The 26312-nt window shown below is 37.4% G+C and overlaps 4 protein-coding genes across 5 annotated transcripts; 3 read left to right on the top strand and 1 right to left on the bottom strand.

Moving 5' to 3' along the window:
• Positions 1-5606: 5606 nt before the first annotated feature.
• Positions 5607-9067, top strand: LOC107786630 (uncharacterized). The gene is made up of 6 exons (XM_016608146.2): positions 5607-6226; positions 7563-7660; positions 7744-7815; positions 8161-8285; positions 8568-8640; positions 8798-9067. Exons 1-6 carry the CDS (start codon positions 5905-5907, stop codon positions 8900-8902), a joined length of 795 nt encoding a protein of 264 aa, XP_016463632.1. The 5' UTR covers positions 5607-5904; the 3' UTR covers positions 8903-9067.
• Positions 9068-17355: 8288 nt separating this feature from the next.
• Positions 17356-20549, top strand: LOC107786628 (S-adenosylmethionine synthase 3). Its single transcript, XM_016608142.2, has 2 exons — positions 17356-17513; positions 19057-20549. Exon 2 carries the CDS (start codon positions 19064-19066, stop codon positions 20234-20236), a length of 1173 nt encoding a protein of 390 aa, XP_016463628.1. The 5' UTR covers positions 17356-17513; positions 19057-19063; the 3' UTR covers positions 20237-20549.
• Positions 20550-20669: 120 nt separating this feature from the next.
• On the bottom strand, positions 20670-23120 carry LOC107786629 (thioredoxin-like 3-3). 2 transcript variants are annotated; one of them, XM_016608143.2, is made up of 3 exons: positions 22967-23120; positions 22839-22864; positions 20670-21032 (listed from the first exon to the last, which is right to left on the bottom strand). In XM_016608143.2, the coding sequence occupies exons 1-3, from the start codon at positions 23054-23056 to the stop codon at positions 20813-20815; spliced, it is 336 nt and encodes a 111-aa protein (XP_016463629.1). In that variant the 5' UTR covers positions 23057-23120; the 3' UTR covers positions 20670-20812. The 2 variants fall into 2 exon arrangements, with proteins under 2 accessions (XP_016463629.1, XP_016463631.1); XM_016608145.2 differs by having other exon boundaries at positions 22839-22905; positions 23020-23071.
• Positions 23121-24271: 1151 nt separating this feature from the next.
• Positions 24272-25927, top strand: LOC107786624 (pentatricopeptide repeat-containing protein At2g22410, mitochondrial-like). Its single transcript, XM_016608136.2, has one exon. It carries the CDS (start codon positions 24272-24274, stop codon positions 25925-25927), a length of 1656 nt encoding a protein of 551 aa, XP_016463622.2.
• The last annotated feature ends 385 nt before the right edge of the window (positions 25928-26312 follow it).

Genomic DNA, 26312 nt, shown 5'->3' with positions numbered 1-26312 from the left:
GATGATGATGATTGGTCAGGCTCTTGACGGCTGGGAGGTCTGTTCCCCTCGGTGCTGTGAGATGTCTTTCTGAATGATTTTCCATGCATTTCTGAGCTGGCTCGAGGCGGATGGCATGGAAGACTGGATGGATTTTCCACCAGGCTGGTGTGTTCAGCTGGTATGAGGATTTCCCGATGTGCCTTTCAATGGAGAAAGGTTCGATGAGGTTTGGCAATAGGCGAGGATCTTGGGTCCTCTTTGCAAACAAGTTCCGCCTCGGGGTTCTTACCATCACTTTGTCCCCTGCTTGATGTTGGGCAAAGTGAAGGTTTTGTTCGGCATGCCTCGTTGCCCTGTCTTGGGCCCTGATAAGATAGCTCCGCACTATCTTCAAAGTGTGTTCCCATTCTGTGGAGAAACTGGCAGCTCGATGAGATGATGGTATGGTTGGTGCATTCACATTATGTGGGAGAAGCGGTTGTTGTCCGGTAACAATTTCAAAAGCGCTTTTGTTTGTATGGGCGCACTTTTGAGAATTGAAACACAGCTGAGCAGCATCCAGAAGCTTCACCTAATGAGTTTGTGACCCGGTAGCAAATTGGCGGAGATATTCCTCCAGCATGTCATTGAACCGGCCTGTTTGATCATGTGTTTGCTGATGATGATGATGGTTTGAGTTGTAACTCACTTTGGATCCGAGGCAACTGAAGAGTTGGGTCCAAAACTTGCTAGTGAAGCGTGGGTCGCAGTCACTGATGATGTTGTTGGGCATACCCCAATGTTTGACAACATGGGAGAAGAAGAGTCGAGCTGTTACTTCTGCCGACATGTTCTGCGGGGCTGCAATGAAGGTGGCATACTTGGAAAACAAGTCTACTACCACCATGATGGTTGCATGATTTCCGACCCTGGGTAACCCTGTGATGAAATTCAGGGAAATGCTTTCCCAAGGTCTCTGTGGGACTGGTAGCGGCTCCAAGAGTCCCGCTTTTGCTGGGTGATCCGACTTGGCCTTTGGGAGTGCTTGGCCAGTCTTCACACAATGAGGGGCGCCATGAGCTGTTGGGCCCCGATGATGTGATGCCTGTTTGATGATGTTGAGGGCAGCCGGAACTGTGGGTTCAGGTCTGTTGGTTCCCTCCTTAAACTGCATGGCCGTGATGTTTCCAGCGGCCATCTTCTTGGATATGCATGGTATGGTATGGGGTTTGGCCCCTTTGTCTCCCATCATTAGGAGCATGTTGGCATATGGTACCGGGATGGTGTTGGTCTGCCTGAGGAATTCCAATCCTACTATCAGTTCGAAGTCATCGATGATAGCTATGCGTAGGTCGAATATTCCCTTGTATGGGCCAAGCTGGATTGGCGCTTCTTTGGCTATTCCACTCACTTGCTGAGATGGAGAGTTGATAGCCTTGACACGACCCTTGCATTTTTGCACTGCAAGACCGAGGCGTTGCACCTGAGTTGAGGCCAGGTAGTTGTGGCTAGCACCCGTGTCTATCAATGCCCGAATAGGTCGGCCGTTAACTTTCATATCAACGAACATTAAGGTCCTCTTTTGTGATGTGGGAGGCCTCTCGTCCGCCTTTCCTTTCCCTTTCTTGTCGATTGGGAATGCCTTCTTCTTGGGGTTGCCAGTACTGGTTCCCGCCAAGGTATCATGAATGGAGCCAACAAATGCGTTGAAGGCACCTACTTGATCGATGCCGTTTGGGTCGTCGGCATCTGATTCGTCATCGTCAACAGTTTGTTGAGCATTGACTTGTATGTTGGGGCATTGATTGTTCCAATGTTCCCCGCCGCAATGACGGCATTCTGATGGGGGATTTCTCCCCTGATGGTTGTTGACTGATGCAGTAGTGTTACTGCTTGAGGTAGGAGTCTTGGATTTGGATGCACCTCGATCTCCTCCGTTTCTGTTGGGGCCACCATTGCTAGGTTGGCTCCCGTTGTATCCCCCTCGGACAGGCGGCTGGGTCCTATCCTTCTGAGTTTCCAACTGATAATCCCCAAGGCACTCACCAGCTTAAATGGCCTTGGGTAGGGTATCTACCCGTTGTCTTTGCAGTTCCATACGAGCATGAGGTTTCAAACCTTCTATGAATGCAAACAGTTTGTCTTTGTCCCCCATATCCCGTATGTTTAGCATGAGTGCGGAAAATTCACGCACGTAGTCCCGCACCGACCTGGTGTGGCGGAGTTCACGCAACTTTCTCCGTGCATTGTATTCCACATTTTCGGGGAAGAACTGCAGGCGTATGGCGGCCTTCAGTTCTGCCCATGTCTGGAGAGTATCTTCACCGGCCCTGATGGCTTCGTATTTGACTCGCCACCAGAGTTTTGCATCGCCTTGAAGATACATGGCAGCAGTTGCTACCTTTTTGGATTCTTCCAAATGTCCAACGGCATCGAAGTATTGTTCGATGTCGAAGATGAAGTTTTCCACTTCTTTAGCGTCCCGGGCTCCGTTGTATGGCTTGGGCTCCGGAATTTTGAGCTTTTGTGGAACGGGGCCAATGTTCATGGCACCCCTGATGTGATTTTCGCCCCCTTTGAGCAGGCTTTGTAGTGCAGCATTGACAACATTGAGCTGGCCTGTCAAGTTGTCTATGGTTTGCTGCATGACTGTCAGTCTGTCTGCCTCTAGTTCCCGATGGGCTAAATCCTCGGCACGCTCCTGTTGGAGGTCCTCGAATTTGCCATGAATGTTGGTTGCCTCGACGGCAGCCGTTTCCCGGTCTTCCTCAGAGTCTTGACTGATGTTTGCAATGTCATTTTCGGCCTGCCGCATTCTGCGGTCCAGGTCGTCCAACCTTTGCACTAGGTTGGTTTTTAGATCAGGCAACGTATCCACGATGGGCCGTAATGCATCAACCGTCTCTTCTAGGGTCGTGAGTCGATCCCCATGATTCACCATGGTCAGAAATGGTGATGATGATGCCAATGAGTTCCCTCGTCCGATGTCGAGCCTAGGCTCTGATACCAACTGTTACGCGGCGCCTTCCTGATGTTCTTTGGAAGGGCGATGTAAGGCTAAGCAACCGATGTCAGTGCGGTTGCTATGCGCCAACTGAGGTCCTCGTCGTACGCTAGACTAGATTGTCAGTGTCGTACGGGAAAACCAATGTCGTGTTCAATTGAGCAGCGGAAAATGAGCAACTGATGATGAAAGTTGATGATTGTATTGATGATGATGATGAAAGCTATTACAAGATGCTATGCGGTGTCGGGGGGAGAGACACCAGTACAGAGAATTATTTGAATGCTTGAATGTTTGAATGCTTTGGTCCCCCTTAATAATGCTTAAAAAAAATAAACTAAAGTTACATGAGTTGACCTAAGAAAGCTGTAGAAGCACACTGAAAATGAATGAAGTAAAACTACTTTATAATTACAATGAAAAGGACTTAGTCTTCTATGGAAGCAAGTCCGATGGCAGCAACTTTGTCTGGAGCAGCAGGGTCTGCGCGCGCATTGCTGTGGGCGCGCGCGGCACTATTTGGATCTGCCAGCGGCGGGGCGCTGGTGCTTGGCATTGGGTCTGCGCGCAGGGCACAGTCTGGGTGTGCGGCGCTGATGGCAACATGATGATTGGGGCGCGCGGCATTGTCGGTGCGCGCGGCACTGATGGCATTGGCCAGCCGCTGGGCGCTGGCATTGATTATCGGTGGGGCGACAGAGGCGCATGCTCGCTTGTCACTTGGCGCTGCCGAGACCACGGGGCCGACCGTGGCGCTAGGCGTTAGGAGGCTTGCCGGGACGCCACGGGACGCGTCCAAGGGGTCATGGGTCGATGATGGAAAGCAGCCCATGACATATAACACACGAAAATTTAGAAATCGTGTTGAATGCATGTTTTATGGTCTTAAAATGCCAAAAAAGAGGAACTGTCACGACGAAGCGATGGCTATTATTCATTAGGTCATTTTTATGGACCCGTAAAATTTTTGGGGATTCGGAGCTGGTCGCCCGAATTCATGTTGAAGGTGTGTACTATAGCATATGAAAATTTGTTAATGAAATCCTGTTTTATGGTCCTAAAATGTTAAAATACGAGGAACGATCATGGCGAATCAATGATTATTGCTTACTAGGTCATTTTTTTATGGTCCTACAAAATCTTAGGGGATTCGAAGTCGATTGCCTTAATTTATGCAGATGTCATGGACTATAGCACATGAAAATTTAAAAATCATACTGAATTCCTGTTTTATGGCCCTAAAACGCCAATAAACGAGGAACAATCATGGCGAAGCGATGACTATTATTCATTAGGCCATTTTATAGGATTCGGAGCTGACCGCCCGAATTCATACAGATGGCATAGACTATAGCACACGAAAATTTAGAAATCATGTTGAATTCCTATTTTATTGTCCAAAAACACCAAAAAATGAGGAAGAATCATGAAAAATAATGGCTATTGTTCATTAGGTCATTTTTTATGATCCCGCAAAATTTTAGGGAATTCGTAGTTGGTCGCCCGAATTCATGTAGATGACATGGACCATAGCACATGAAAATTTAAAAATCGTGTTGAGTTCCTGTTTTATGGCCCTAAATGCCAAAAAACAAGGAACGGTCATGGCAAAGCAATGACTATTGTTCATTAGGTCATTTTTTATGGTTCCGCAAAATTTTAGGTTATTCGGAGTTGGTCGCCCGAATTTATGCAGACGATATGGACTATAGCACACGAAAATTTGAAAATCGTGTTGAATTCCTTTTTGATTGCCCCAAAACACTAAAAAATGAGGAATGGTCATGGGGATACGATGACTATTGTTCATTAGGTCATTTCTTCTGGTCCCGCATAATTTTAGGGGATTCTAAGTCGGTCGCCTGAATTCATGCAGATGGCGTGGACTATAGCACACGAAATTTTGCAAATCATCTTGAATTCTTGTTTTATGGTCCTAAAAAGCCAAAAATGAGGATCTGTCATGGCTAATCGATGACTATTGTCCATTAGGTCTTTTTTTGTGGCCTCGCAAAATTTTAGGCGATTTGGAGTCGATCGCCCAAATTTATGCATATGACGTGGACTATATCACATGAAAATTTGAAAATCATGCTGAATTTCTTTTTTACGGTCTTAGAACACCAAGAAAGGAGGAACGATCATGGTGAAGCGATGGTTATTGTTCATTTGGTCATTTTTTATGGTCCTGCAAAATTTTAGGGGATTCAGAGTCGGTCGCCCGAATTCATACAGATGGCTGGACTATAGCTCACGAAAATTTAAAAATCGTGCTGAATTTCTGTTTTACTTTTCTAAAACGCAAAAAACGAGGAACGGGCATGCCGAAACGATGACTATTGTGTATTAGATCATTTTTTATGGTCCCGCAAAGTTTGGTATTCGCTTTGGGGTTCGATTAATCCGGATTCGATTTGGAAAGTCTCACTTTAGGTGGTAAAGCACTCTCTACTAAAGGTAGGATTCAAATAATCCGAATTCGATTTGGAAAGTCTCACTTTAGGGTAAAGCGTTCCCTACCAAAGGTGACTCCCGTTACTTCTGAATTAAAAATGGAGGGGCACTAACCATCCCCAACAACCCTTTGGTACTATTGATGGTGCTTAAGGAGATAATAGAATGCTCCTACAAAGTTTGGAGAGACCTTGGCCAATGTCTTGTCGATTGTCCTAATCCACCAGAATTGTGCCATCCGATTATGCTGAAAAAGAACCAAACAACTTTTGTAAAAGTAGGTGCAAGGATCCCTATTCCATAACTTGTGGTGACCACGCGTAAATGCTTAGACATATTTATGTATAGTCGTGTCACTTTCCTTGCCTTTCCCATTTTTACCTTATCTCCAACAACTACTTAACTAGTGCACGAACCAAAGCATACATTCAACTTCATACTCAGATTCTTGAAATTAATCAATTCTTGTTTGCTTTGTATTACCAATGGCTAATATGGTGAATGCTTCACCAATTGCTTTCACCAAACACCCCTCTCCTTCTTTTTCTTTCCTTAGTTCTCAACCAATTACCTCCTCCAAATTTGCTTCTGATTCTTTTAAAAGTGCAGTGTTTAGCAATGCCAAAAGAAGGGCATTTTTTGCTCCTACCTTAGCTTACAAGAACTTGAATTCTGAAGATATTGTTGATATAAATATAGTTGAATTAGTGAAAGAAGATGAAGTGGAAGAAGAGTCTTTGACAAATGAGACACTTTTGTATTCATTCAGTCCTTTGCCGTTGATTTTTGCTGCTGCTCTTCCTGGAGGTAATACTGCTGTAATATTGGTTTAAACTTTTATTTGGTGGCCAAAAGATAACTATAGTTACAGTCCGTAAGTGAAATTAGTAACCTAGAATATATTGCAGTTTACCACCTAAACATGTTAAAGTGCACCAAAAAGGGTAACCAGGTGCACAAGGTATCTTATCCTTACGTAGGGTCCGAGGAAAAGTTTACTATACCGCGGTTCGGTAACCTACAACATGTTAAAGTGCACTAAAAAGGGTAATCCGGTGCACAAGGCATCCCGCACTCACGCAGGGTTCTGGAAAGGGCCGCACCCTAAGGAGTGTGATATAGACAGCATACCCTAATGCAAGCATTAGTGGCTGTTTATACGGCTCGAACTCATAACTTATAAATCACATGGAGACAACTTACTCCGAGACTCCCCTTATGTTAAAGTGCATTATCAGTGTAAATTTTTTTACACAGTCAGTCAATGTATATAATTTAAATACATTTGAACTTCTTAACATATCCTGAAAATAGTTACCATAGTAACAAATGCTTATCTTCTTTGTTCATAATAGTATCTTTCATGTCCTTTTCCAAATGCCAATTTGACTAGAAATTTGTCAAATTTTTGTTGTTGAATTTTTTTTTTCCACCCGATATTTGTACTTGTATTGGGGGCCGACTAATTCCGATTCATGCGGCATGTTAAAGAGGGAGTTTCTTGTTGAATTTAAAGATTGTCAAATTGAATAAAGTACTTTTAAGATAAAGGAGTAAGTATTATTTTGAAGATTTTTGCTCAAAGAAAACTCTTTTTGACTCTTAGTAAGAAAAATAGAAAACTTTAGTATGAATTATCTCATAAAAGTCGAATACTTCTTTCATATCCTTTCAAGTTTCAAGAACTGAGAAACCACTTTGATAGCTTTGCTTTATTCTTATATGCTAGTTAGTTAAAAGCAAATTGGCAACTATTAATATCTAAGTTATGTTGTAAATCCGCTTAGTAGAATTGTTTTCACAACTTATTGCTTGCATTTCAATTTATGTGCACCATTTAATTTGGAACGGTCCTTGAGCCGAGGGTCTATCCAAAACAGTCTCTCTACCTTCTCAAGGTAAGAATTACACTGAGTTTATTGTTGTTGTTGTACTTAATTGGGAACGGTGTTTGAGATACTAGTTGACTATATATTATACAGGCAACATCGGAACATAAGATAATATCATTTGTAGAACAATGTCATACATTTTAGGACGCCGTACAAAAATAGAAAGAATGTCATAAGAATTGGGACGACATACAAGTTATAATTGTATGTTACAATTTAATCTGATAAAAATTGTTGGTCCTTTGATTCAGCTGGAACTATAAGGTCTTTGTTTGGTCCTTCTGTTGAGCTTGTAAAATCATGGAATTTACCAGATTGGCTTGTGCATTGGGGTCATCCTGGTAACATGGTATGTATGCTGTTAACAAAAGAATTCAGATGATACTAAATTGAAGTGATAAATTTGCTAAAAGAATTCAATTCCCTTTTCAGGCTGTTGTCCTCTTTGCTATGGGTGGATATGGGACTTACCTTGGTTTCCGAATACGCTTTTCTGATGATGTGGTAAGAACTAACGAAAATTTTATTTTCATTGTCAGTGTTACAAAAGTTAAATTCGTAAAGAATTTAATGTTATTGTCTTTTCATATTTTTCGCTTTTTATTGAGGTGTTCGATGAATTATTTTATTTGAATACACTTTTCTGATGATGTGGTAAGAATTGACGAAAATGATTCAACTTATATACACGGACAATTTAACGAAAAATTCTTTTACGTTACCGTTAGTGTACAGAAGTTAAACTCGTAAAGGATTTATGTTGTTGTTGTCTTGCCCTCTTCACTTTTTTTTGTTTGTTTATTTGATTGAAATGTTCAATGAATTATTTTATTCTTTGGTAATTTGTAGGAGGAAAAGGCCAAAGCCAAAGATTTGCATCCAAAACTTCTAGGAGGAATGTTCTTCTTCTTTGCTCTTGGAGCTACTGGTGGAATAACATCACTACTTACTTCAGATAAGCCTATTTTAGAAAGGTAGCTTATTTAATCTCTTGCCACCAAAAAATTGCAATTTTTATAGATTCATATAAGAGTTTAAATTCTATGTGTTAAATGATGTAAAAAATATATTGCTTATAAGATAATTATAGTTAAATTTGATGATAACATCAATTGGTAACATGAATAAAATGGTAATTAACCTGTTGTAAGACGTTAAACTACACCGATAATGTCAAAAAAAATTACATTGTCAATATATATAACTTAAATCCTTTAGATAAATAGTCGAACTAATTTTTTCTGTTTTTATTGTAGTCCTCATGCTGTCACAGGTTTTATTGGCCTAACTCTTTTGACTATACAGACCATTTTACCTGCACTATTTGAGGTAAATCTGCTCAAATTGTCCAAATTATGACTCTTATTTCATTAAGAAAACGATTTCTTCTTTCTTTTTACATTAACAATAACTAATTTAGAATTAAGACATAGTTAATTGGTTTATACTGATATTACGTTCTCTTGAACTCGGTTTCTTTTTTTAGGGAAATCCCGGGTTGAGGAACGTTCATGGCATATTGGGTAGTGGCATAATGACTTTGTTTCTAGTTCACGCGGCACTTGGACTTCAGCTTGGATTAAGTTACTAATCCATTAAAAGATTAAAGATTTTGTTTAGAGGTGGGACTATTAATATTTTTTGGCATTATACAGAGAAAGAAACTGCTATTTAAGTGTAGTTCCAATTTGAGAAACAGTATAGTTATAATTAGTGGATTCAATAAATAGTAAGTCATGTTCAAATTTGCAAAAAAGATTGATTAGTAGATTCAATGGAATAGTAAATCATGTTCAAATTTGGAGGAAAAAAAAATTATTAGTGGATTCAATGAAATAGTAAGTCATGTTCAAATTTGAGCAAAAAAGATAGTTCAAAAAGATTAATTAGTAGATTCAATGAAATAGTAAGAAGAAGTATGGCCAGAAAGATCAATAGTGGATTCAATGAAATACTAAGTCATGTTCAAATTTGAAAAAAGATTAATTATTAGTGGATTTAATGAAATAGTAAGTCATGTTCAAATTTGAGTAAACTATAGTTCAGAAAGATTAATTAGTGGATTCAATGAAATACTAAGTCATGTTCCAATTTGAGAAAGGGTGTAACAAAGATGCATGTTTCTGCTAATTAATTTAAAATGCAACTTAATTAGGTATCTCAAAAGATCAAAATTAGAATTTGTCACCTTCAACTTGGTGATTTTTTTTTTATTTTTTTTTTGGTTTTCCCAAATCAACCGACGAAGTACTAGAGTTTTGTTTTTCACCAAAAAATAAAGAAAAAAGAATTGACCGATTCCAATGTCCATTTTATATGGCTAGGATTCCAATGTCCGATCATGTGAACAGAAAAACAAATAATTTTGTTTAACTAAACAAACGAATAAGCAAACAGATTAAGAACTCTTTAACATACGTGTGATCGATACTTTTCTTCATCTTACATCCTGTCTACACTGTACTTGGTGGTAAAAATTTACTAATCAATAAATATAAAATATATATCACTTAAGTAAAAAGTAAAAAGTAATATGTATATTATCATTTTGGTTTTTGAATGATATGGACCCATCAGTCTCAACCAACTCTTTCGAAATTTATTTTTACTTAAAGTTAATTTTTAATTGTAGTAAATATTCTTTTATAATTCTATTGTTCATTTAGGACGTCCAATATTCGCGAGTTCACCATTTAAAAAAAAAAAGATGTGACCGACACAGAGAAATCCTACTTGCATTATCTCTGGTCCAAGAAGTACAAATATAAACACTTGACAAGGACTATATAGATCATGTGCAAAATTAGCTTAGCTTTAAGTGAACTGTCAATGATTGTAATTTGTAAGTGTAAGTTGTAACGGATCTACTAACTTCTTTTCCTCTTTTCCACGTTGGCTGGATCTGCCCTAGGGATCCACACATGATTTGTTCTTTTTTTCTTTTATTGGTTTTCTCATATTTCTTTTACTTACCTTGTCGGTTTCATTTTAAGAAATATTATTTTCTTATTAGTCAATTTTAAAAAAATAATTCATTTTACAACAACCAACATACCCAGTATTATCTCACATCGTGGAGTCTGCGGAGAATAGTGTGTACGCAAACCTTACCCCTACCTTGAGAGGATAGAGAGGTTGTTTCCAATAGACTCTCGGCTCATGATAGTATAAGTATCACATTAATGAAAATATAGCAAGAAGGGACAATATCAAAAAGGCATATAAAAGCATAATAAAACAACAAGACAGTAAAGTGATCAACAATGAAAGAAAATAACGGTTAGTCATAAAAACCTACTACCAACAGAAAACGAGATTGCGTGCTAATACTACTGTTATGAACACTTTAAACTATCTACTCTACTACCCTAATCCTCGACCTCCATACCTTTCTATCAAGGGTCATGTCCTCGGTCAGCTGAAGTTGTGCCATATCTTGCCTAATCACGTCTCCCCACCTCTTCTTTGGTCTACCTCTACCACTCCGTAGGCCCTCAAATGTCAACTTCTCACACCTCCTCATCGGGGCGTCTGTACTCCTCCTCCTCACATGACCAAACCACCTAAGTCGCGCTTCCCGCATCTTGTCCTCAATAGATGCCATACCCACCTTATTGCGAATAACCTCATTTCTGATTCTATCTAACCTGGTGTGCCCGCACATCCATCTCAACATCCTCATCTCCACTACCTTCATCTTCTGGACATGAGCAATCTTGACTGGCCAACACTCAGCCTCATACAACATCGTTGGTCTGACCACCACTCTGTAGAACTTACCCTTAAATTTCGGTGGCACCTTCTTGTCACACAAAACACCGGAAGCAAGTCTCTATTTCATCCATCTCGCCCCAATGCGATGTGCGACATCTTTATCAATCTCCCCATCCCCCTGAATAATTGACACGGGGTACTTAAAACTCCCTCTCCTAGGGATGATCTGCGAGTCCAGCCTCACCCCCCTCCCCTTTCCCTCCTAGAGTCTAGCCACTAAACTTACACTCCAAGTATTCTGTCCTGGTCCTGCTCAACTTGAAACCTTTAGATTCCAGAGTCTGCCTCCATACCTCTAATTGTGCATTCACACCATCTCGCGTCTCGTCAATCAATACAATATCATCTGCAAATAGCATGCACCACGGCACCTCCCCTTGGATGTGGCGCGTCAGTACGTCCATCACCAGAGCAAACAAAAACGGGCTGAGTGTTGACCCTTGATGCAACCCCATCATAACCAGGAAATGGTCCGAGCCTCCCCCCTCCCCAATCATCCTCACTCGAGTCTTTACTCAATCATACATGTCCTTAATCAACCTAACGTAAGCAACAGGTACACCTCTAGCCTCCAAACATCTCCACAAAACCTCCCTCGGAACTTTATCGTACGCCTTTTCTAAGTCGATGAACACCATATATAAGTATTTCTTTCTCTCCCTATACTGCCCCATCAATCTTCTAACAAGATAGATGGCTTCTGTAGTCGAACGCACCGGCATAAACCCAAATTGGTTCTCGGAAATAGTCACACTCCTTCTCACCCTTAGCTCCACCACTCTCTCCCAGACTTTCATAGTATGGCTAAGCAGCTTGATACCCCGATAATTATTGCAATTTTGGATATCATCCTTGTGCTTGTATACATGAACCATCGTGCTCCACCTCCACTCTTCGGGCATCTTTTTCGTTCTAAAAATAATATTAAATAACCTAGTGAGCCACTCCACGCTCGCCTTGCCCACACTCTTCCAAAACTCCATCGAGATTTCATCCCGCCTGGTCACTTTGCCCCTCCTCATCTTACGCATAGCACCCTCAACTTCATCAACTCTAATCCGCCTATAATACCCAAAGTCACAACGACTCCCGAAGAGTTCCAAATTACCTAGTACAATGCTCTTGTCCCCTCCTCGTTCAAGAGACTATGGAAGTAGGTCTGCCATCTCCGACGGATAAGCCCCTCATCCAACAAAACTCTACCTTCTTCGTCCTTGATGTACTTCACTTGGTCCAAATCATGCGCCTTCCTTTCTCGCGCCTTGGCTAACCTGAACAACCTCTTATCCCCACCTCGACCCTCGAGTTCCTTATACAGACAACTAAAAGCTGCAGTCTTGGCCGCCATAACTGCTAGCTTAGCCTCTTTCTTAGCCAACATATAATGCTCCCTATTCACCCTCTTCTCCTTCTCATCTACATTTTCCATTAGCTTCAGATACGCTGTTTTTTCTTGGTATCTACTTTTCCTTGCACCTCTCCATTCTACCACCAGTCTCCCTTGTGACCACCAGAGTAACCTTTTGAGACCCCTAATACCTCTCTCGCGGCTTCCCTAATGCATTGCGCAGTCATGGTCCACATAGCGTTTGCGTCCCCACTACTCCTCCAAGCCCCCATAGTCACTAGCTTGACCCCAATAACATACTTTTACACTAAGAAATAATTTAATTTTAAATTTTTTATTTTATCTTTAATAACATACTTTTATATATAGTTGCATGAGATTGACGCGTTAAAGACCACAAATTTTAAAATTTGTTCTTTTTTAAGTTTCATATCCAATCGAACTATGCTATATAATTAAGGGATTCGACAAAGGTAGAATGTTTGGTCGAAGATTTAGTACAGAAGAATGCGTGTTCATTTTGGCTCCAGAGCTAGAACGATAAATAGGCGATGCACCATCCTTGTTGCTACGTAGTACATTATACATCTACTAGCTAACATCGGATGATGTTCGATTCTCATTATAAGCAATGTGGTGAAAAAGATTAAATCAACGAGATGTGCCAACATGTCAAGAGTTCGGAGCATTTTCTTCACATTTTATTTTCACTGGATTTGGTTTAATTCAAGATCAAGTTGGAACAACTGTTTGGAAATGTACCTCGTGCTCACTTCATGTGCTCGAATTGTACTCAAATGTTTGCAAAGAGATTGAGCATTTATGAATCTTTGTAATTGCAAGAAATATAACAATAAATATTTAAGGAAATTGAAAACGATAATTGACATAAAATATAGTATAACATGCTTTTAAACTATGCAAAGTATTCCGTAAAATTAGTCGATGGATGCAAACTGTTCCCGGATATCACGATTATAATATTTTTTTTTAAAAGGGGGGGAGTGGGGTGGGGAGGTCAAAAGTTGTGAAAGGAAAAAAAAACAGATCAATTGCTTGAGTAATTGTCAAACATACAGCTAAAGCTCTCCAAGATTTTTTTTGGTCACCAAAAAAAGACTTATTTGAGCTTTGACATATGTTTGCAATTTGCATTACTCTTAAGTCTTAAATCATATTTTAATCATTCATTTTTTGGTCGGAATGAAAGGGAGATCCGCCCTACAAGCCAGGTTACTCTTGAGTCTTGAGGTGGGACGCATATTTATATTATATTATATTAAAAGTACGAATGCCTTTAGTGAAATGTTATTCGTTTTTTATATTCTTTTATAATAGATTCACACTAGACAAAATAGTCATTTAATTATTTTTCTATATTTAGAAATATTCATTTAATTAATTTCCTACTATTTAGGAACAATCATTTAATTATTCCCCATTTCTTTTAGATCTAAAATTTCAAGCAACTAAAAGTAGGAAAGTTTTCGTCATTCAACTAAAACTACAAATGTTTTGTCTTTCAACTAACTTAGGAAAATTTTATTCACTTTCAAGAAAGTATCGTAGGAATTTTTTTAGTTAATAAACTTTTGAAAGATTAATTCTTCAAACAAATATTAGGTAAAAAGGAGCAATTTGATTTCCTTTTTGGTTTAAGAGTCTTTATTTTCTAATAAACCATTAAGCTATACATAATTTTACTTTGTATAAATCCCTTCATGTTTCAGATTATATACCCAAAAACTTTTATTAAAAAAGCTACAATTCTACGTTTTCATCATCAAAACTTTGCCGTATTGAGCAACAACTGTATTAAGGACTTTCAGGTTCTTCTTTGAGTAAAAACTTTTTATAGTAGTTAAATTTTGCATTCACGTGTTTATATTAATAGTTAAATTTTGCATTCACATATTTATTTTAATGAAATTTTGCATTCACATATTCAACAAATACATTTTTATTTTGGTATTCTTAATTGTGAATGTTGAATGAACATAAGCCTCTTGGGCCAAATTCTCAAAAAAAAATTTGTTTATAATTTTTACAGTATTTTTTATTAATTATTTTTTTTTAATAATTCACATTTTGCTTGCGAAAAAAAGAAAAAGATCTTTTATCAGTTAGATGATCCTGTGTGTATTTTCTAGAATGAACTTAAGAATATATACTTCTCAAAAAGATTTCAAAAAGAAAAACTCATAAATCTTCAAGAGTTTATGTGCTCTTGATGAAAATAAAAAGAAGCACGACAACTTGTAAAATATAGTAATGAGTAAATCTTAAGTTGAAAATATTGACTAGGATGCTTGAGGACTACTATTATCACTGTTTCTTCACGAGCTTATTCTATAACTCAAAAGTAATTAGTTAATATAGTATTTATGTTATTTTTTTTTTATAAATGTACTTATTGAGACGGGATACGTGCGTTGGATACACGCGCAACGCGCGTATCGTATAACTAGTATATATAATTAAAGAAGATATTTTGTTTCTTTTGTGGTATTTAGTGTAATTTATCTTTTATTTAATTAAGGTATTTCAAAGTGTAATTCAATGCAAACCTATCACTTCATAACTTCACCTCATCTTGATTCGGTAGAAATCAAGAAAATGTTCTCTATTATTTTTCAGGATTTTATTCTCCAATGTTAGATCTGCCAAACAATCAAAGAAATTAAAGAATCAATTAGGCAAGCTATAATTTCTCTAAAAAAAATCTCATAATTAATTGATGAATCTCAGAAGCAATAAATACAAGTTGCAATAATCTAGTTTCTTAAACTATACAAAGATCTTTTTTAAAATTTAAAAAAAAAAAAATACAAACATGATTTCCGCATTCTTTCTTCTTCCATCTTTTCTTTCACATCAAATAAAATATGAGTACTATATTACTTAATGCCCATTTGGATGAGCTTGTTTTAAGTGACTTTTAAGCCAAAAGCCATAAGTTAGGAATTCTAACTTTTGGCTTTTGACTTATTTTTGTCATTTTAATTTAAAAACAAGTGGTTAAAAACGTCTTTTTACTTTATCTAAACACTACAAATGACTTTAAAGCTATTTTGGCTTAAAACACTTAAAATAAGCCAATTCAAACGGGCTCTTAATTAATTGAGATAGAAGTTAGAAATCACAAAGCTAAAAGGGAAGATATGAAGTTACACTCTTTATGTAACATTATTAAATTGAATACTAAAAGTTTAAAACATTAGTTTGACTCGCATATTATGTAAATGTTATGGTACGAAAATTCCAATGTTTGAACGATAAAATATAATACAAATTAAACTAACCATTTAATATGTTAAATATTGTTGAATTTAAATACTTATATAAGTTAGATAAAATAATACTCCCCCCAAAAAATAACGGGATTCAGAATACGATGACCATCCTAAATTGGTTCCTATATTTTTTTTAAATAAGAAACTATATAAAATAGATAAACTGCAATTGTAGCTGATGTGTAGTAAATATTTGGATACTCTTAATGAAAAATTTATTTGACTTCAACGGGAAAGCATTTCATATTAGAATTTTTTTCATTTCCCAAGATTCAAACCCAAAGGATTCTATTATATTGTACCAACTTTAGATAGCTAGAGTTATTAGTGCAAATGTTTCCACATTTTGAAACGCTACACCATATAAAAAGTGACATATAGTTTGCAAAAAAGAGTATTTAATTAATATGAAACCTTAAACAAGCTTTTGTTCTACAAAACCTACCACTTCATATCCTTCTACCAACTATATACAAAAAAAAATCAAATCATGTCAAAAAGTAGGTAACTTCTTCCCTATGGTCAAAAGTGACATCTACCAACATCGTTGTTGGTGAGTTATAAAGCCAACTAGTGTGAAAAATTAATTCGACTTTTAAACAAACAAATCCAATTCTCAAAACACAACGTACAACTCTGCAATGCAAATTCTCACCAACCAACTTCTTCTTATTCTTATTATTATTATTTTTTCTTTCTTTTTTAGGCCAAAGACTGTCCCCTCTGCTCTTCCGGGAAAAGTCGCTTCCTTTTTTCGGGGACCTCGGGCAACTCGTCCACGTCTGCAAGATACTTGACGGCGTCGACGAGTTTTTCCAGCATGAGTTCGTCCCGCACAATACGAGACCTAGCTCTTTCCTCCCTTTACTAAAAATTCTTCTATTAGTATTAGTGAAAGCTCAATCCCAACTCTCTCACTAAGACCGGATCTTGCAAACAGTGTTCTTCCTAAAAAGCCAGAGCGGATACTATTTGCTGCTATTCTATCTATTTGTGCATCAAGTTCGAAGAAGATCTCAATTTATAATGAAGAAGTGATTCGCCAGTATTTGGAATAAAGAACCTTCTATAATGAAGAGTAGGATGTGAGGGAAGTCTCTCGTAGACGAATACCGACTCAGTCCGCTCCTACTGCGCGGGAGGATCAACTACTCCGGCTTTTAGCCTTTGGAACCTGTGGAACCCTAAAGTCACTCGCCCGTTCAAACTCTTCTGTCCATCCCATCTAACTCAAATCGAAAGGCTAGTCTTCTTTTCTACATTCTACAGGCCCAGCTTCTTCTGAGAAGTTCTCACCAACTTCTAACTGATAGAAAAACTTGCACAAAACCATGTAATAAGAACATGTGAGTCATGACTCAATGTGACGACGCACAAACCCCCGAAAATAGAATGGAAACGTACGTTCAAGATTGGCTCCACTGAATTTTAGGGATCATCTGAACCGTTAAAATAATAAACAGTGGGTCCCGAAAAGAGAGGGTAAAGTTGGGGTGCTAAACCGTGTTTTTAAAAACAAAATGGTGTGGTGCTAAATGGGTCCCACAGAAGGTCATTGTGGGCCATAGGTTGGTTGGTGTACGAAATGAAAGTGAGAAGAAAGAGAGATTGAGAAAGCGAGTGAATCATACGCGCCATTTCCCCCTTCAATTTCGCTTGTGTATAAATACTGGACCACAACTTCCCCAAACTCGTGACTTCACACAGATCAGATCCAATTCTCTTCTGTCTTTCCCTTCTCTGCTCTCAAATTCTTCAGATCTACAAAGTTTTCTTCATTTTCAGAGGTATGTTTTTCAAATCCATGCCGCAAATTTATAGTTGTTACTTTCGTTTTTCTGTATCAAATTCGTAATTTGTGTTTACTCCTATTAGATCTGTTATGAATCTCATGCATATTTTTTGTTGATTTACGATCTAGATCTCAGCATTTCTAAGGTGAATATTCTCGTTATATTGAGATATATTTATGAATATGAGTATCATACATGTTAGGATTCGTTTGGTAATAGTTGAATGTATGTAAATTTAGCATTTGTCTTTCGACATTTTTCGATATGGAGTCTTATTCATGCATTGCTTAGGTTAATAGTTAGATCTCAGCATTTTTGCAGTGAATATTCTCGTTATATTGAGTTATATTTGTGAACATGAGTACCCTATATGTTGATTCGTTTGGTAATTGTTGAATTTCTGTAAATTTTCTCAATGGAGGCTTATGCATGCATTACTTAGGTTAATGGTTAGATCTCTTTGTTTACTGGTGATATTATCTTTGATTGTTACGTTATTTGTTGATATTGGTAAAACTAGTAGTCAGATCTCATTGATAAACTAGTTTTACCGTAACACAGTTGTATTTCGAAAAAAGTTTGATATTTTTTCTTAAATTTGGGTAATTTAAGTGTTAATCGTGAGTATAACGGCTTAAGCCTGTTTGATCTTGATTAATTATTGAAAATGAAAAAGGAAAATAGTTATTTTTGATTGTTGCGTTGTCTCATCTGAAGTAATACTCAAATCTCATTTGTAAACTCCGTACAAGGTGTTGCATCTGCATAAAAAATGTAAATTTTCGTGAATTTGGGTGATTTAAGTGCTAACAATGTAACTCTTCATTGTTAATTTTAGAAAGGAAAAGCCAAAAAAGCAACAAATAAAAACGTTGACTCTCATTATTATATTGTCTTCTAAGGTTATTTGAAGTGTGTTAATCTCATTGCTAAAAACTGGTGTTTACAGTAAAAAAGTTGCATCCTGTACTTGTATGGTCTACAAGTGCTATCAGCAAAATAATTATGGAAGTGTGTTATATTATCATATGAATAAAAGCTAAAATAGTGTTCAGGTTGATGATTCAATCTTGTATTACTTACATTAAGTTAGGGAAATGTTTTTTGGAGTTCTCAGCAAGAATACCAAGGATTTTTGAAAATGTCAGTTGAGTTTTGGGGTAAAATCTGTGATGAATCTTCATGCATATTTGATCCTTAAAATGTTCTGGTCCACTAGATCTTTTTAATAACAACGTTTCCACTACAATTATGACCTAGTTATATTGCCAAATAAGTGTTAATATAATAATGGAGGTCAACTCTGGTTATTCCATCAGCTTTAATACTTCTGGTCTTCTGCCTCTAGGTGGAGAATTCTTGTCATTGAGCACCTCAAATGGTTCCTCGAGATGATTAAATTTCTTTTCTGTTATTGAGTTCTGAGTTCTATCTACTTTTTATTGTCTCATGTGTAATGCAAGCAGCTTTTCCTTGATTTTCTGGTAAATTGAATATTTTAAGATAGGTTTTAACACTTGCTCTTAAATTTGATCAGGGCAGACATGGAAACTTTCTTGTTCACCTCAGAGTCAGTCAATGAAGGCCACCCCGACAAGCTCTGTGACCAGGTCTCAGATGCAATTCTTGATGCTTGCTTAGAACAGGATCCAGAAAGCAAGGTTGCATGTGAAACCTGCACAAAGACAAACATGGTTATGGTCTTTGGAGAGATCACAACCAAGGCCACTGTCGACTATGAGAAGATAGTACGTGACACATGCAGAGGCATCGGGTTCACCTCAGCAGATGTCGGCCTTGACGCTGACAACTGCAAGGTCCTTGTCAACATTGAGCAGCAGAGCCCTGACATTGCCCAAGGTGTTCACGGGCATCTTACCAAGAAACCAGAAGAGATTGGAGCTGGTGACCAAGGTCACATGTTTGGCTATGCCACTGATGAAACTCCAGAGCTCATGCCCCTTACCCATGTTTTGGCCACTAAGCTTGGCGCCAAGCTTACTGAAGTGAGAAAGAACAAGACTTGCCCATGGCTCAGACCAGATGGCAAGACCCAAGTTACTGTTGAGTACAAGAACGACAATGGTGCCATGGTCCCCATTAGAGTTCACACTGTTCTCATCTCTACTCAACATGACGAAACTGTCACAAACGACCAGATTGCCCAGGACTTGAAAGAGCATGTGATTAAACCTGTGATCCCAGCTCAGTACCTTGATGAGAATACCATCTTCCACCTCAACCCATCAGGTCGCTTCGTCATCGGTGGACCACACGGAGATGCTGGACTTACCGGCAGGAAAATTATCATTGACACCTACGGAGGCTGGGGTGCCCATGGTGGAGGTGCTTTCTCAGGAAAGGATCCTACTAAGGTGGACAGGAGTGGTGCTTATATTGTTAGACAGGCAGCAAAGAGTGTGGTCGCCTCAGGACTTGCTCGCCGCTGTATTGTGCAGGTTTCTTATGCTATCGGTGTGGCTGAACCACTTTCCGTGTTTGTTGACACTTACAAGACTGGAACAATTCCAGACAAGGATATTTTGGCTCTGATCAAGGAGAACTTTGACTTCAGGCCTGGAATGATGTCAATCAATCTTGACTTGTTAAGAGGAGGCAACTTCAGGTACCAGAAGACTGCAGCTTATGGTCACTTTGGCCGTGATGACCCCGACTTCACATGGGAGACTGTCAAGAGCCTCAAGCCTAAAGCTTAAGTGAGGTCTTGCATTTTGGCCATTATTTTTCTTGCAGACCAATAAACAAGCTTCATCATATCATGCATTGTTGGCAGGAGAAGGGAATTTGTGTCTCCATTGAGGATTCTACGAGCTCTTGAGTCATTGAACATTTGTTATTTTTCTTTCTTTTTTCACCCTTTTCTGCAGTACCTTATTTTTATGTTGTTACTGTTAAGTAGCAGTAAGTTTCCCTGTTAAGTAGCAGTGAATTAAGTTTCCCTTGTTCTATCATATTATAGATGAATTTGTCAAATTATCTCCTGAGGTGAAAACTTCCTTTGTTTATCAATTGGTTTGCCTTTGTCTGGAAATACTGTTATGCAAATACAATCAGGTAATAGTTTATTGCTACCTGTGAACTTCCATGCCCATGGTAAACTGATAATTGTGATAAAACTAAAAGCAGAACTACCAAAATTTGGTGATCTACAATTGATAATAATGAACTACTTTTAGTCTGTTGACGATACAAAAGTACAGTAATCTGTTATAGTAACTGCCATTCAAGATCCAATGATTTGTTTCAATTGCAAAAGGTACTGAAAGTTACTTCTAAGAGTGCAACCACAGACGGTCGTACAATCGCTCTTCTCCTCCACCAAACATCTCATCAACCCTCTCACCATCTCTGTAGAAATGAAAAGTTGGCGTGAAACGAATGTTTTGAGTTGTCTCTGGACATTCATCGATATCAGCATATATGAAAGAGAGTTTTGGGAACTTCTTGCTCAACTCCTGAAATGTAGGAAGGATCTGGTTGCAGACACGGCACCTGCAAATGCAAAAACGATAATTGTCGGTACTGGAGAAATTAGAACGTCAAACACTTTTGAGTAGTTTCTTGATCAATTAATATCTTTCAGAATACAAAATTCATCACATTGTGACAGTATAATTTCCATACATTGGTCTTATGATAGCAACATAATAAGTTCCAGCTGCCCACCAAAAATCGTATAGTAGACGCAAAACTCACACCCATAGCGTCTTAATTCCATTTACTTTTGCAAAACTGAGAAGCTGTAACACTTGTCTGTTGACAACAATGGAACATTCTCTTTATATTTGCTTTGTTCATAGCCGAACCTCTAGGAGGACTTAGAGAAGATACAGAGCCATGTTCACTAGCTAATAACAAGATTGACAATGGAAGACAAACTAATTTCAAGTAGTGTTTTGAAACAGAGGTGTTAAAAGTGCAACTGTCAAATTGAGAGTTATTATAGCAGTTTTGCAACTTCAACTCCTAAATGCATATAAAGACTGCGTCATCTAGAACTCAAGACGCCATGAAAGCTAGGAGAACTTCAAGAAGATTTAGAGCCAGGGCCTCGTGTACTAGCAAGTAACGAAATTGACAGAGGAAGACGGACTAATTTTAAATGGCGCTTGGAAACATAAGTGTTGGACGTGGAACTTCTGAATTAAGCATTGCAGCAGTTCTACAATTTAGAACTCCTAACAACAATTAAAAATATTACACTCTAACTGCAAAATTCCATTATTGGACACTTATTGGAGATCATTGAGGACTTTTCACATCAAGGATTGATTGGAAAACCTATGTGGTACACTACACCTTAAAGTTTCTTTTCAGACTACTTTCCAATCTGGGAAAATATTATTGCTCTGGTTTTGCTAAAACAGATTTATATGAACAGCAAATAGCTATAACTTTAGCTCCACCATTTGCAGTTTTTGCTCTCAGCACTTATCCAATTCTCTGCAGTTGGTTTATTCCTACTCGATTCATTCATATTCTAGTTGAATTTCATAAAAGATGCAAGAAAGAAGTGTACACAAATCAGGCATAGTGGTCAATGAAGTGAGTTTGAGTGTTCACATCAAACCAATCAACTAAACCAAAAGAATCAAAACTCTAAGGGGTCGTTTGGTTTGAAGACAAGTTATGATGGGATTAGTTATCCTCATATTATTTCTTATTGACTGTTTGGTACGTTAGTATTAATCCGGAGATTGTCAATTTTACTGCTTTAAACTGGGATTACTAATCCACCTAAGTTATCCCGGTATTATTTTTAATCCTGGGATAGTTATCCCAGGATTAGTAACCAAACAACAGATTAGGCGGTATTAAATTTTTATCCCAAGATTATTTTTGTTTATCCATCGTACCAAATCACCCCAAAGTGATTTTTCTCATAAGCCTTGGCAGACAGAATTACCATGTACCTGCGCTTACAGGAGGTAGTAGGTATCACATGAAATTAGCCAAGGTACATGCAAATTGGCCTGGACACCATGATTATAAGAAAAAAATTAAGATTTGAACCAGAGATGTAACATTAGGATTGACAATTTTCCATACCCTACCCCTAGAAGTAACCCCCCACCCCCCCAAAATTTGGCTCCTCCTCCCTCTTCTATCCCCCAACTCACACCTCATTCAGATTGGTATACCTAACTCCATAGCAAACTAGAGAAAGAACACAAAGCAAAAGCATAAGCACTTCCAACCAAAGAGAAATACAAGATTATGCTAGAAATAGGGGGAAAATCCAAGAACACAAAAAAGAGAAAGACCAAACAAAAGATATTTAGTGAACTATTGACTTACCAAGAAGCCCCATAATTGATTACAGCCTGCAAACACAGTTTTCCCAAAATCTTCAATTCATTATTATCTATAAGTAAAAATGTTAAGTTTGCTTTTTTAAAATCTTTGTACAAAAAAACTTAACTAACCGGATTTTTAGTTGTTCTAATACTGTGAAAAATGTCCTTGAGATTTTCGTCACCTGTGGCTGTCTTCAAGTTCCCCTGCTCTTCACCCATTTTTCACTTCTACTTTTTCTCTGAATATTATGAAAGCCCAATAATTATTAGTCCAATAAATACCCCCACTACCTATCTTACCACCCCATTTAGTCCAATTTTTTCTCTTGATCAATCTACCCCTGAAAGTTTATAAAAGTTTATTCATATACTATTCGAAATTGCTCAAATTTATTACCCCGTAACACTTTTGGTCCATTTATATCTTTGTCTTCCATAAATATTTGTAAGTAATCATTACATATTGTATTATATCATATCGTTACTAAATATAATATTTATTTTGGTTATTACTTAAATTTTATTATATTTTATTATTAAATTCGTCATTAAGAAACGACAAGAAGTGTCACTTTATGTAACGACCGATTCAATGTGGTTGTGTCGTTACTTTATTTTTTTCCTCTTATTTTACCCTTCTTTATTATAATCCTACATTTTTATATCATAATTCTACCTTGTACCTTACCTTTTTTTTTATAATATTACAATTTTTTTCTTTATATTATAGGTGAATCATCATGAAATAACATCAAATAATATAATCTATTCAAATATTATATATAATAAAATAATACAGTACAATAATACATAACAATAATCTAAACAACCTGTAACAAAGCTGCAACCAAGACAGGTGAGCTTCACGTGTCTAAATTCTTCCATAAAAAGTCTAAAAAAAAAGATAATCTTTTTCCTATTAGACTAAATATTTAATAGAGGGCAAATTGGTAATTATGACATTTACAAATTTGCCCCTTCTCCCTGAAATCCACCTTCCGTGCTATTCTTCCATTTTCTCTGAAAATTCTTGAAAATTTGCTCTCAAGTTTTTCTACCTTAATATTCCCAAATTTTTCAATATTTCATTCTTGAATCCCTTTATCAAAGATTTCAACTTTATTCCCTTAAGCAGCTAAAGCTTATCTTTTTTCACTGATTTAGTAGTTTCTATGGCTAAGGGAAACCATGTGTTCAATTACAAAGCTTCTGAAACTAACTCCCAATCCACATCTTTTTCTCTTGCAAAACTGTACAAATATGAAACAATTATTAAAATTTCATGCACATTTTGTCACAACTGGCCTTTCCAATGACCCCCTTTTCCTTAGTGCTATTTTATCTTTTACTGCACTCTCTCCTACTGGAAATTTAGCTTATGGCCATTTAATTTTTGACCACATAGATTCACCTAACACTTTCATGTTTAATACTATGATTAGGGGTTATGCTTCTAGTTTTAATCCAAGTAAAGCAATGAGTTTTTATGTTAAAATGTTGCAATTTGGCTTTGTTCCTAATAATTATACATTCCCTTTTGTGATTAAAGCTTTGTCTAGGACTAAAGATTACTTTTTTGGTGAAGCCTTACATTGTTCAGTTATTAAATTTGGACATATTTTCGACCTACATATAGCTAATTCACTTTTACATATGTATGCTAGTTTTGGTTTGTCCAATGATATTATGATTCTGTTTGATGAAATTCCTGAACCAGATATAGTTTCTTGGAATGTGTTAATTGATAATCTTGGTCAAAATGGGTTTTTTTATGAGGTTCTTGGTGCAGTCAATGAGATGTGTCGATACGGGGTTGAGCCTAATTCGGTTACACTTCTTGGACTTGTCTCGTCGTGCTTGAAAACGGGGGATTTTGGTATAGGGAAGTTGATTCATCTGTATGTAATAAAGAAAGGGATACACATTAGTGAGAACCTTGAAAATGGTTTGATTGATATGTATGCTAAGTTTGGAGATATGGAATCAGCTGACAAACTGTTCAATAGGATGCAAATAAAGACAGTGGTAACGTGGACTTCACTTCTTGTTGGTTTTATACAAAAAGGTGAACTAGCAAAAGCTAGTGTAATTTTTAATCATATGCCTAAGGATATTACTGCTTATAATGTCATGCTTAATGGATATGCTGAGGCTCGCGATATGAGTTCAGCCGAAATGATCTTTAGAGCAATGCCAAATAGAGATTTGGTTTCTTGGAACACTATGATTGTTGGCTATACTCAAAGCAAGAAGTATATGAAATCCTTAGAGCTGCTAAGAGAAATGCTCTGGTTCGGATTGAAACCTGATCGGATAACATTAGTTGGGTTGTTCTCAGTATGTGGATATGCAGGTGTACTGCGTATTGGTGAAGCCGTTCATTCTTTCGTGGAAAAGCAGAACATAAAGGAGGAAGAAGTTGAGGTAGCTTTGTTAGATATGTATAGCAAGTGTGGTGATCCTGAGAAAGCTCTTAGAGTATTTGAAACGATACCAAGAAAGTCGGTGCTAGCTTGGACTAACATGATTGTAGGAGTAGCAATGAATGGTCTTGCAAATGAAGCTCTAATGTTGTTCAATCAAATGTGTGATGAGGGAATAAAGCCTAATGAGATAACATTTTTAGGTGTTTTATGTGGTTGTAGTTATGCAGGTTTAGTAAAAGAAGGTAAATGGTTGTTCAATGCTATGAGTCAAGTACATGGTATTACACCAAGATTTGAGCATTATGGTTGTATGGTTGATCTTCTTGGCCGAGCCGGTTTGCTAAAGGAAGCAGAGATGTTTATTCAAGATATGCCAGAAAAGGCTGATGCTGGAATCTGGGGTGCATTATTAGGAGCTTGTAAAATGCATGGTGAGGTTCAATTAGGTGAAAAGATAGCCAAGATTGTAACTCAAATGGACCCTTATCATTCGGGGCGTTACATTCTTCTCTCCAATATTTATGCTGCAGAAAATAGATGGATTGATGCTGAAAAAGTAAGGAAGAAGATGAAAAGTTCAGGTATACATAAAACTCCAGGCTTTAGCTTGGTTGAGATGAAAGGTGAAATGCATCAATTTATAGTAGGCAATCATTCTCTATGAGGAGGATTGGCAAATTTGATGCGTGTATGTACCAAGAAAGAAAAAAGCTTGTGCATTTTTTAGTATAATATGGTGTTCAAATTGGTTAAATATTACTTTCTCTATTCTGTAAAATTTATAGTGGACTGGATTAATTTTCAGTTTAGCATCAGATACTAGAAATTGTTTCCTCAATAACAACAAAATATATATCTTCACAGAAAATGGATGAAAGAACAATTGAAGCCATTGCAGTTAGGAGGGAATGTTGTCAATCTTGTAAATGTGTAATTGGAACAAGTTTTGTTAGACAAAACTGTTCCAAGCTGATAAACAACACGAATTTGAGTATGAGGTTAACCTTTCTAACTTTTTATCCTAACTACAAGCATAAACTGGTCTAATA

The sequence above is a fragment of the Nicotiana tabacum genome, chromosome 2 (assembly GCF_000715075.1).
Source record: "Nicotiana tabacum cultivar K326 chromosome 2, ASM71507v2, whole genome shotgun sequence".
Taxonomy (NCBI): domain Eukaryota; kingdom Viridiplantae; phylum Streptophyta; class Magnoliopsida; order Solanales; family Solanaceae; genus Nicotiana; species Nicotiana tabacum.
Note: the sequence above shows the minus strand (reverse complement) of the source record. Positions and strands in the feature narration are given on the sequence as shown.

Coding starts and splice junctions, on each gene's coding strand:
- LOC107786630 (XM_016608146.2), top strand. CDS start 5,905: ATGGCTAATATGGTGAATGCTTCACCAATTGCTTTCACCAAACACCCC. Junction 6,227..7,562: donor TGCTGCTGCTCTTCCTGGAG/GTAATACTGCTG, acceptor CCTTTGATTCAG/CTGGAACTATAAGGTCTTTG. Junction 7,816..8,160: donor TACGCTTTTCTGATGATGTG/GTAAGAACTAAC, acceptor GGTAATTTGTAG/GAGGAAAAGGCCAAAGCCAA.
- LOC107786628 (XM_016608142.2), top strand. CDS start 19,064: ATGGAAACTTTCTTGTTCACCTCAGAGTCAGTCAATGAAGGCCACCCC.
- LOC107786629 (XM_016608143.2), bottom strand. CDS start 23,056: ATGGGTGAAGAGCAGGGGAACTTGAAGACAGCCACAGGTGACGAAAAT. Junction 22,865..22,966: donor TTAGAACAACTAAAAATCCG/GTTAGTTAAGTT, acceptor CTGTGTTTGCAG/GCTGTAATCAATTATGGGGC. Junction 21,033..22,838: donor ATCAATTATGGGGCTTCTTG/GTAAGTCAATAG, acceptor TTGCATTTGCAG/GTGCCGTGTCTGCAACCAGA.
- LOC107786624 (XM_016608136.2), top strand. CDS start 24,272: ATGATTAGGGGTTATGCTTCTAGTTTTAATCCAAGTAAAGCAATGAGT.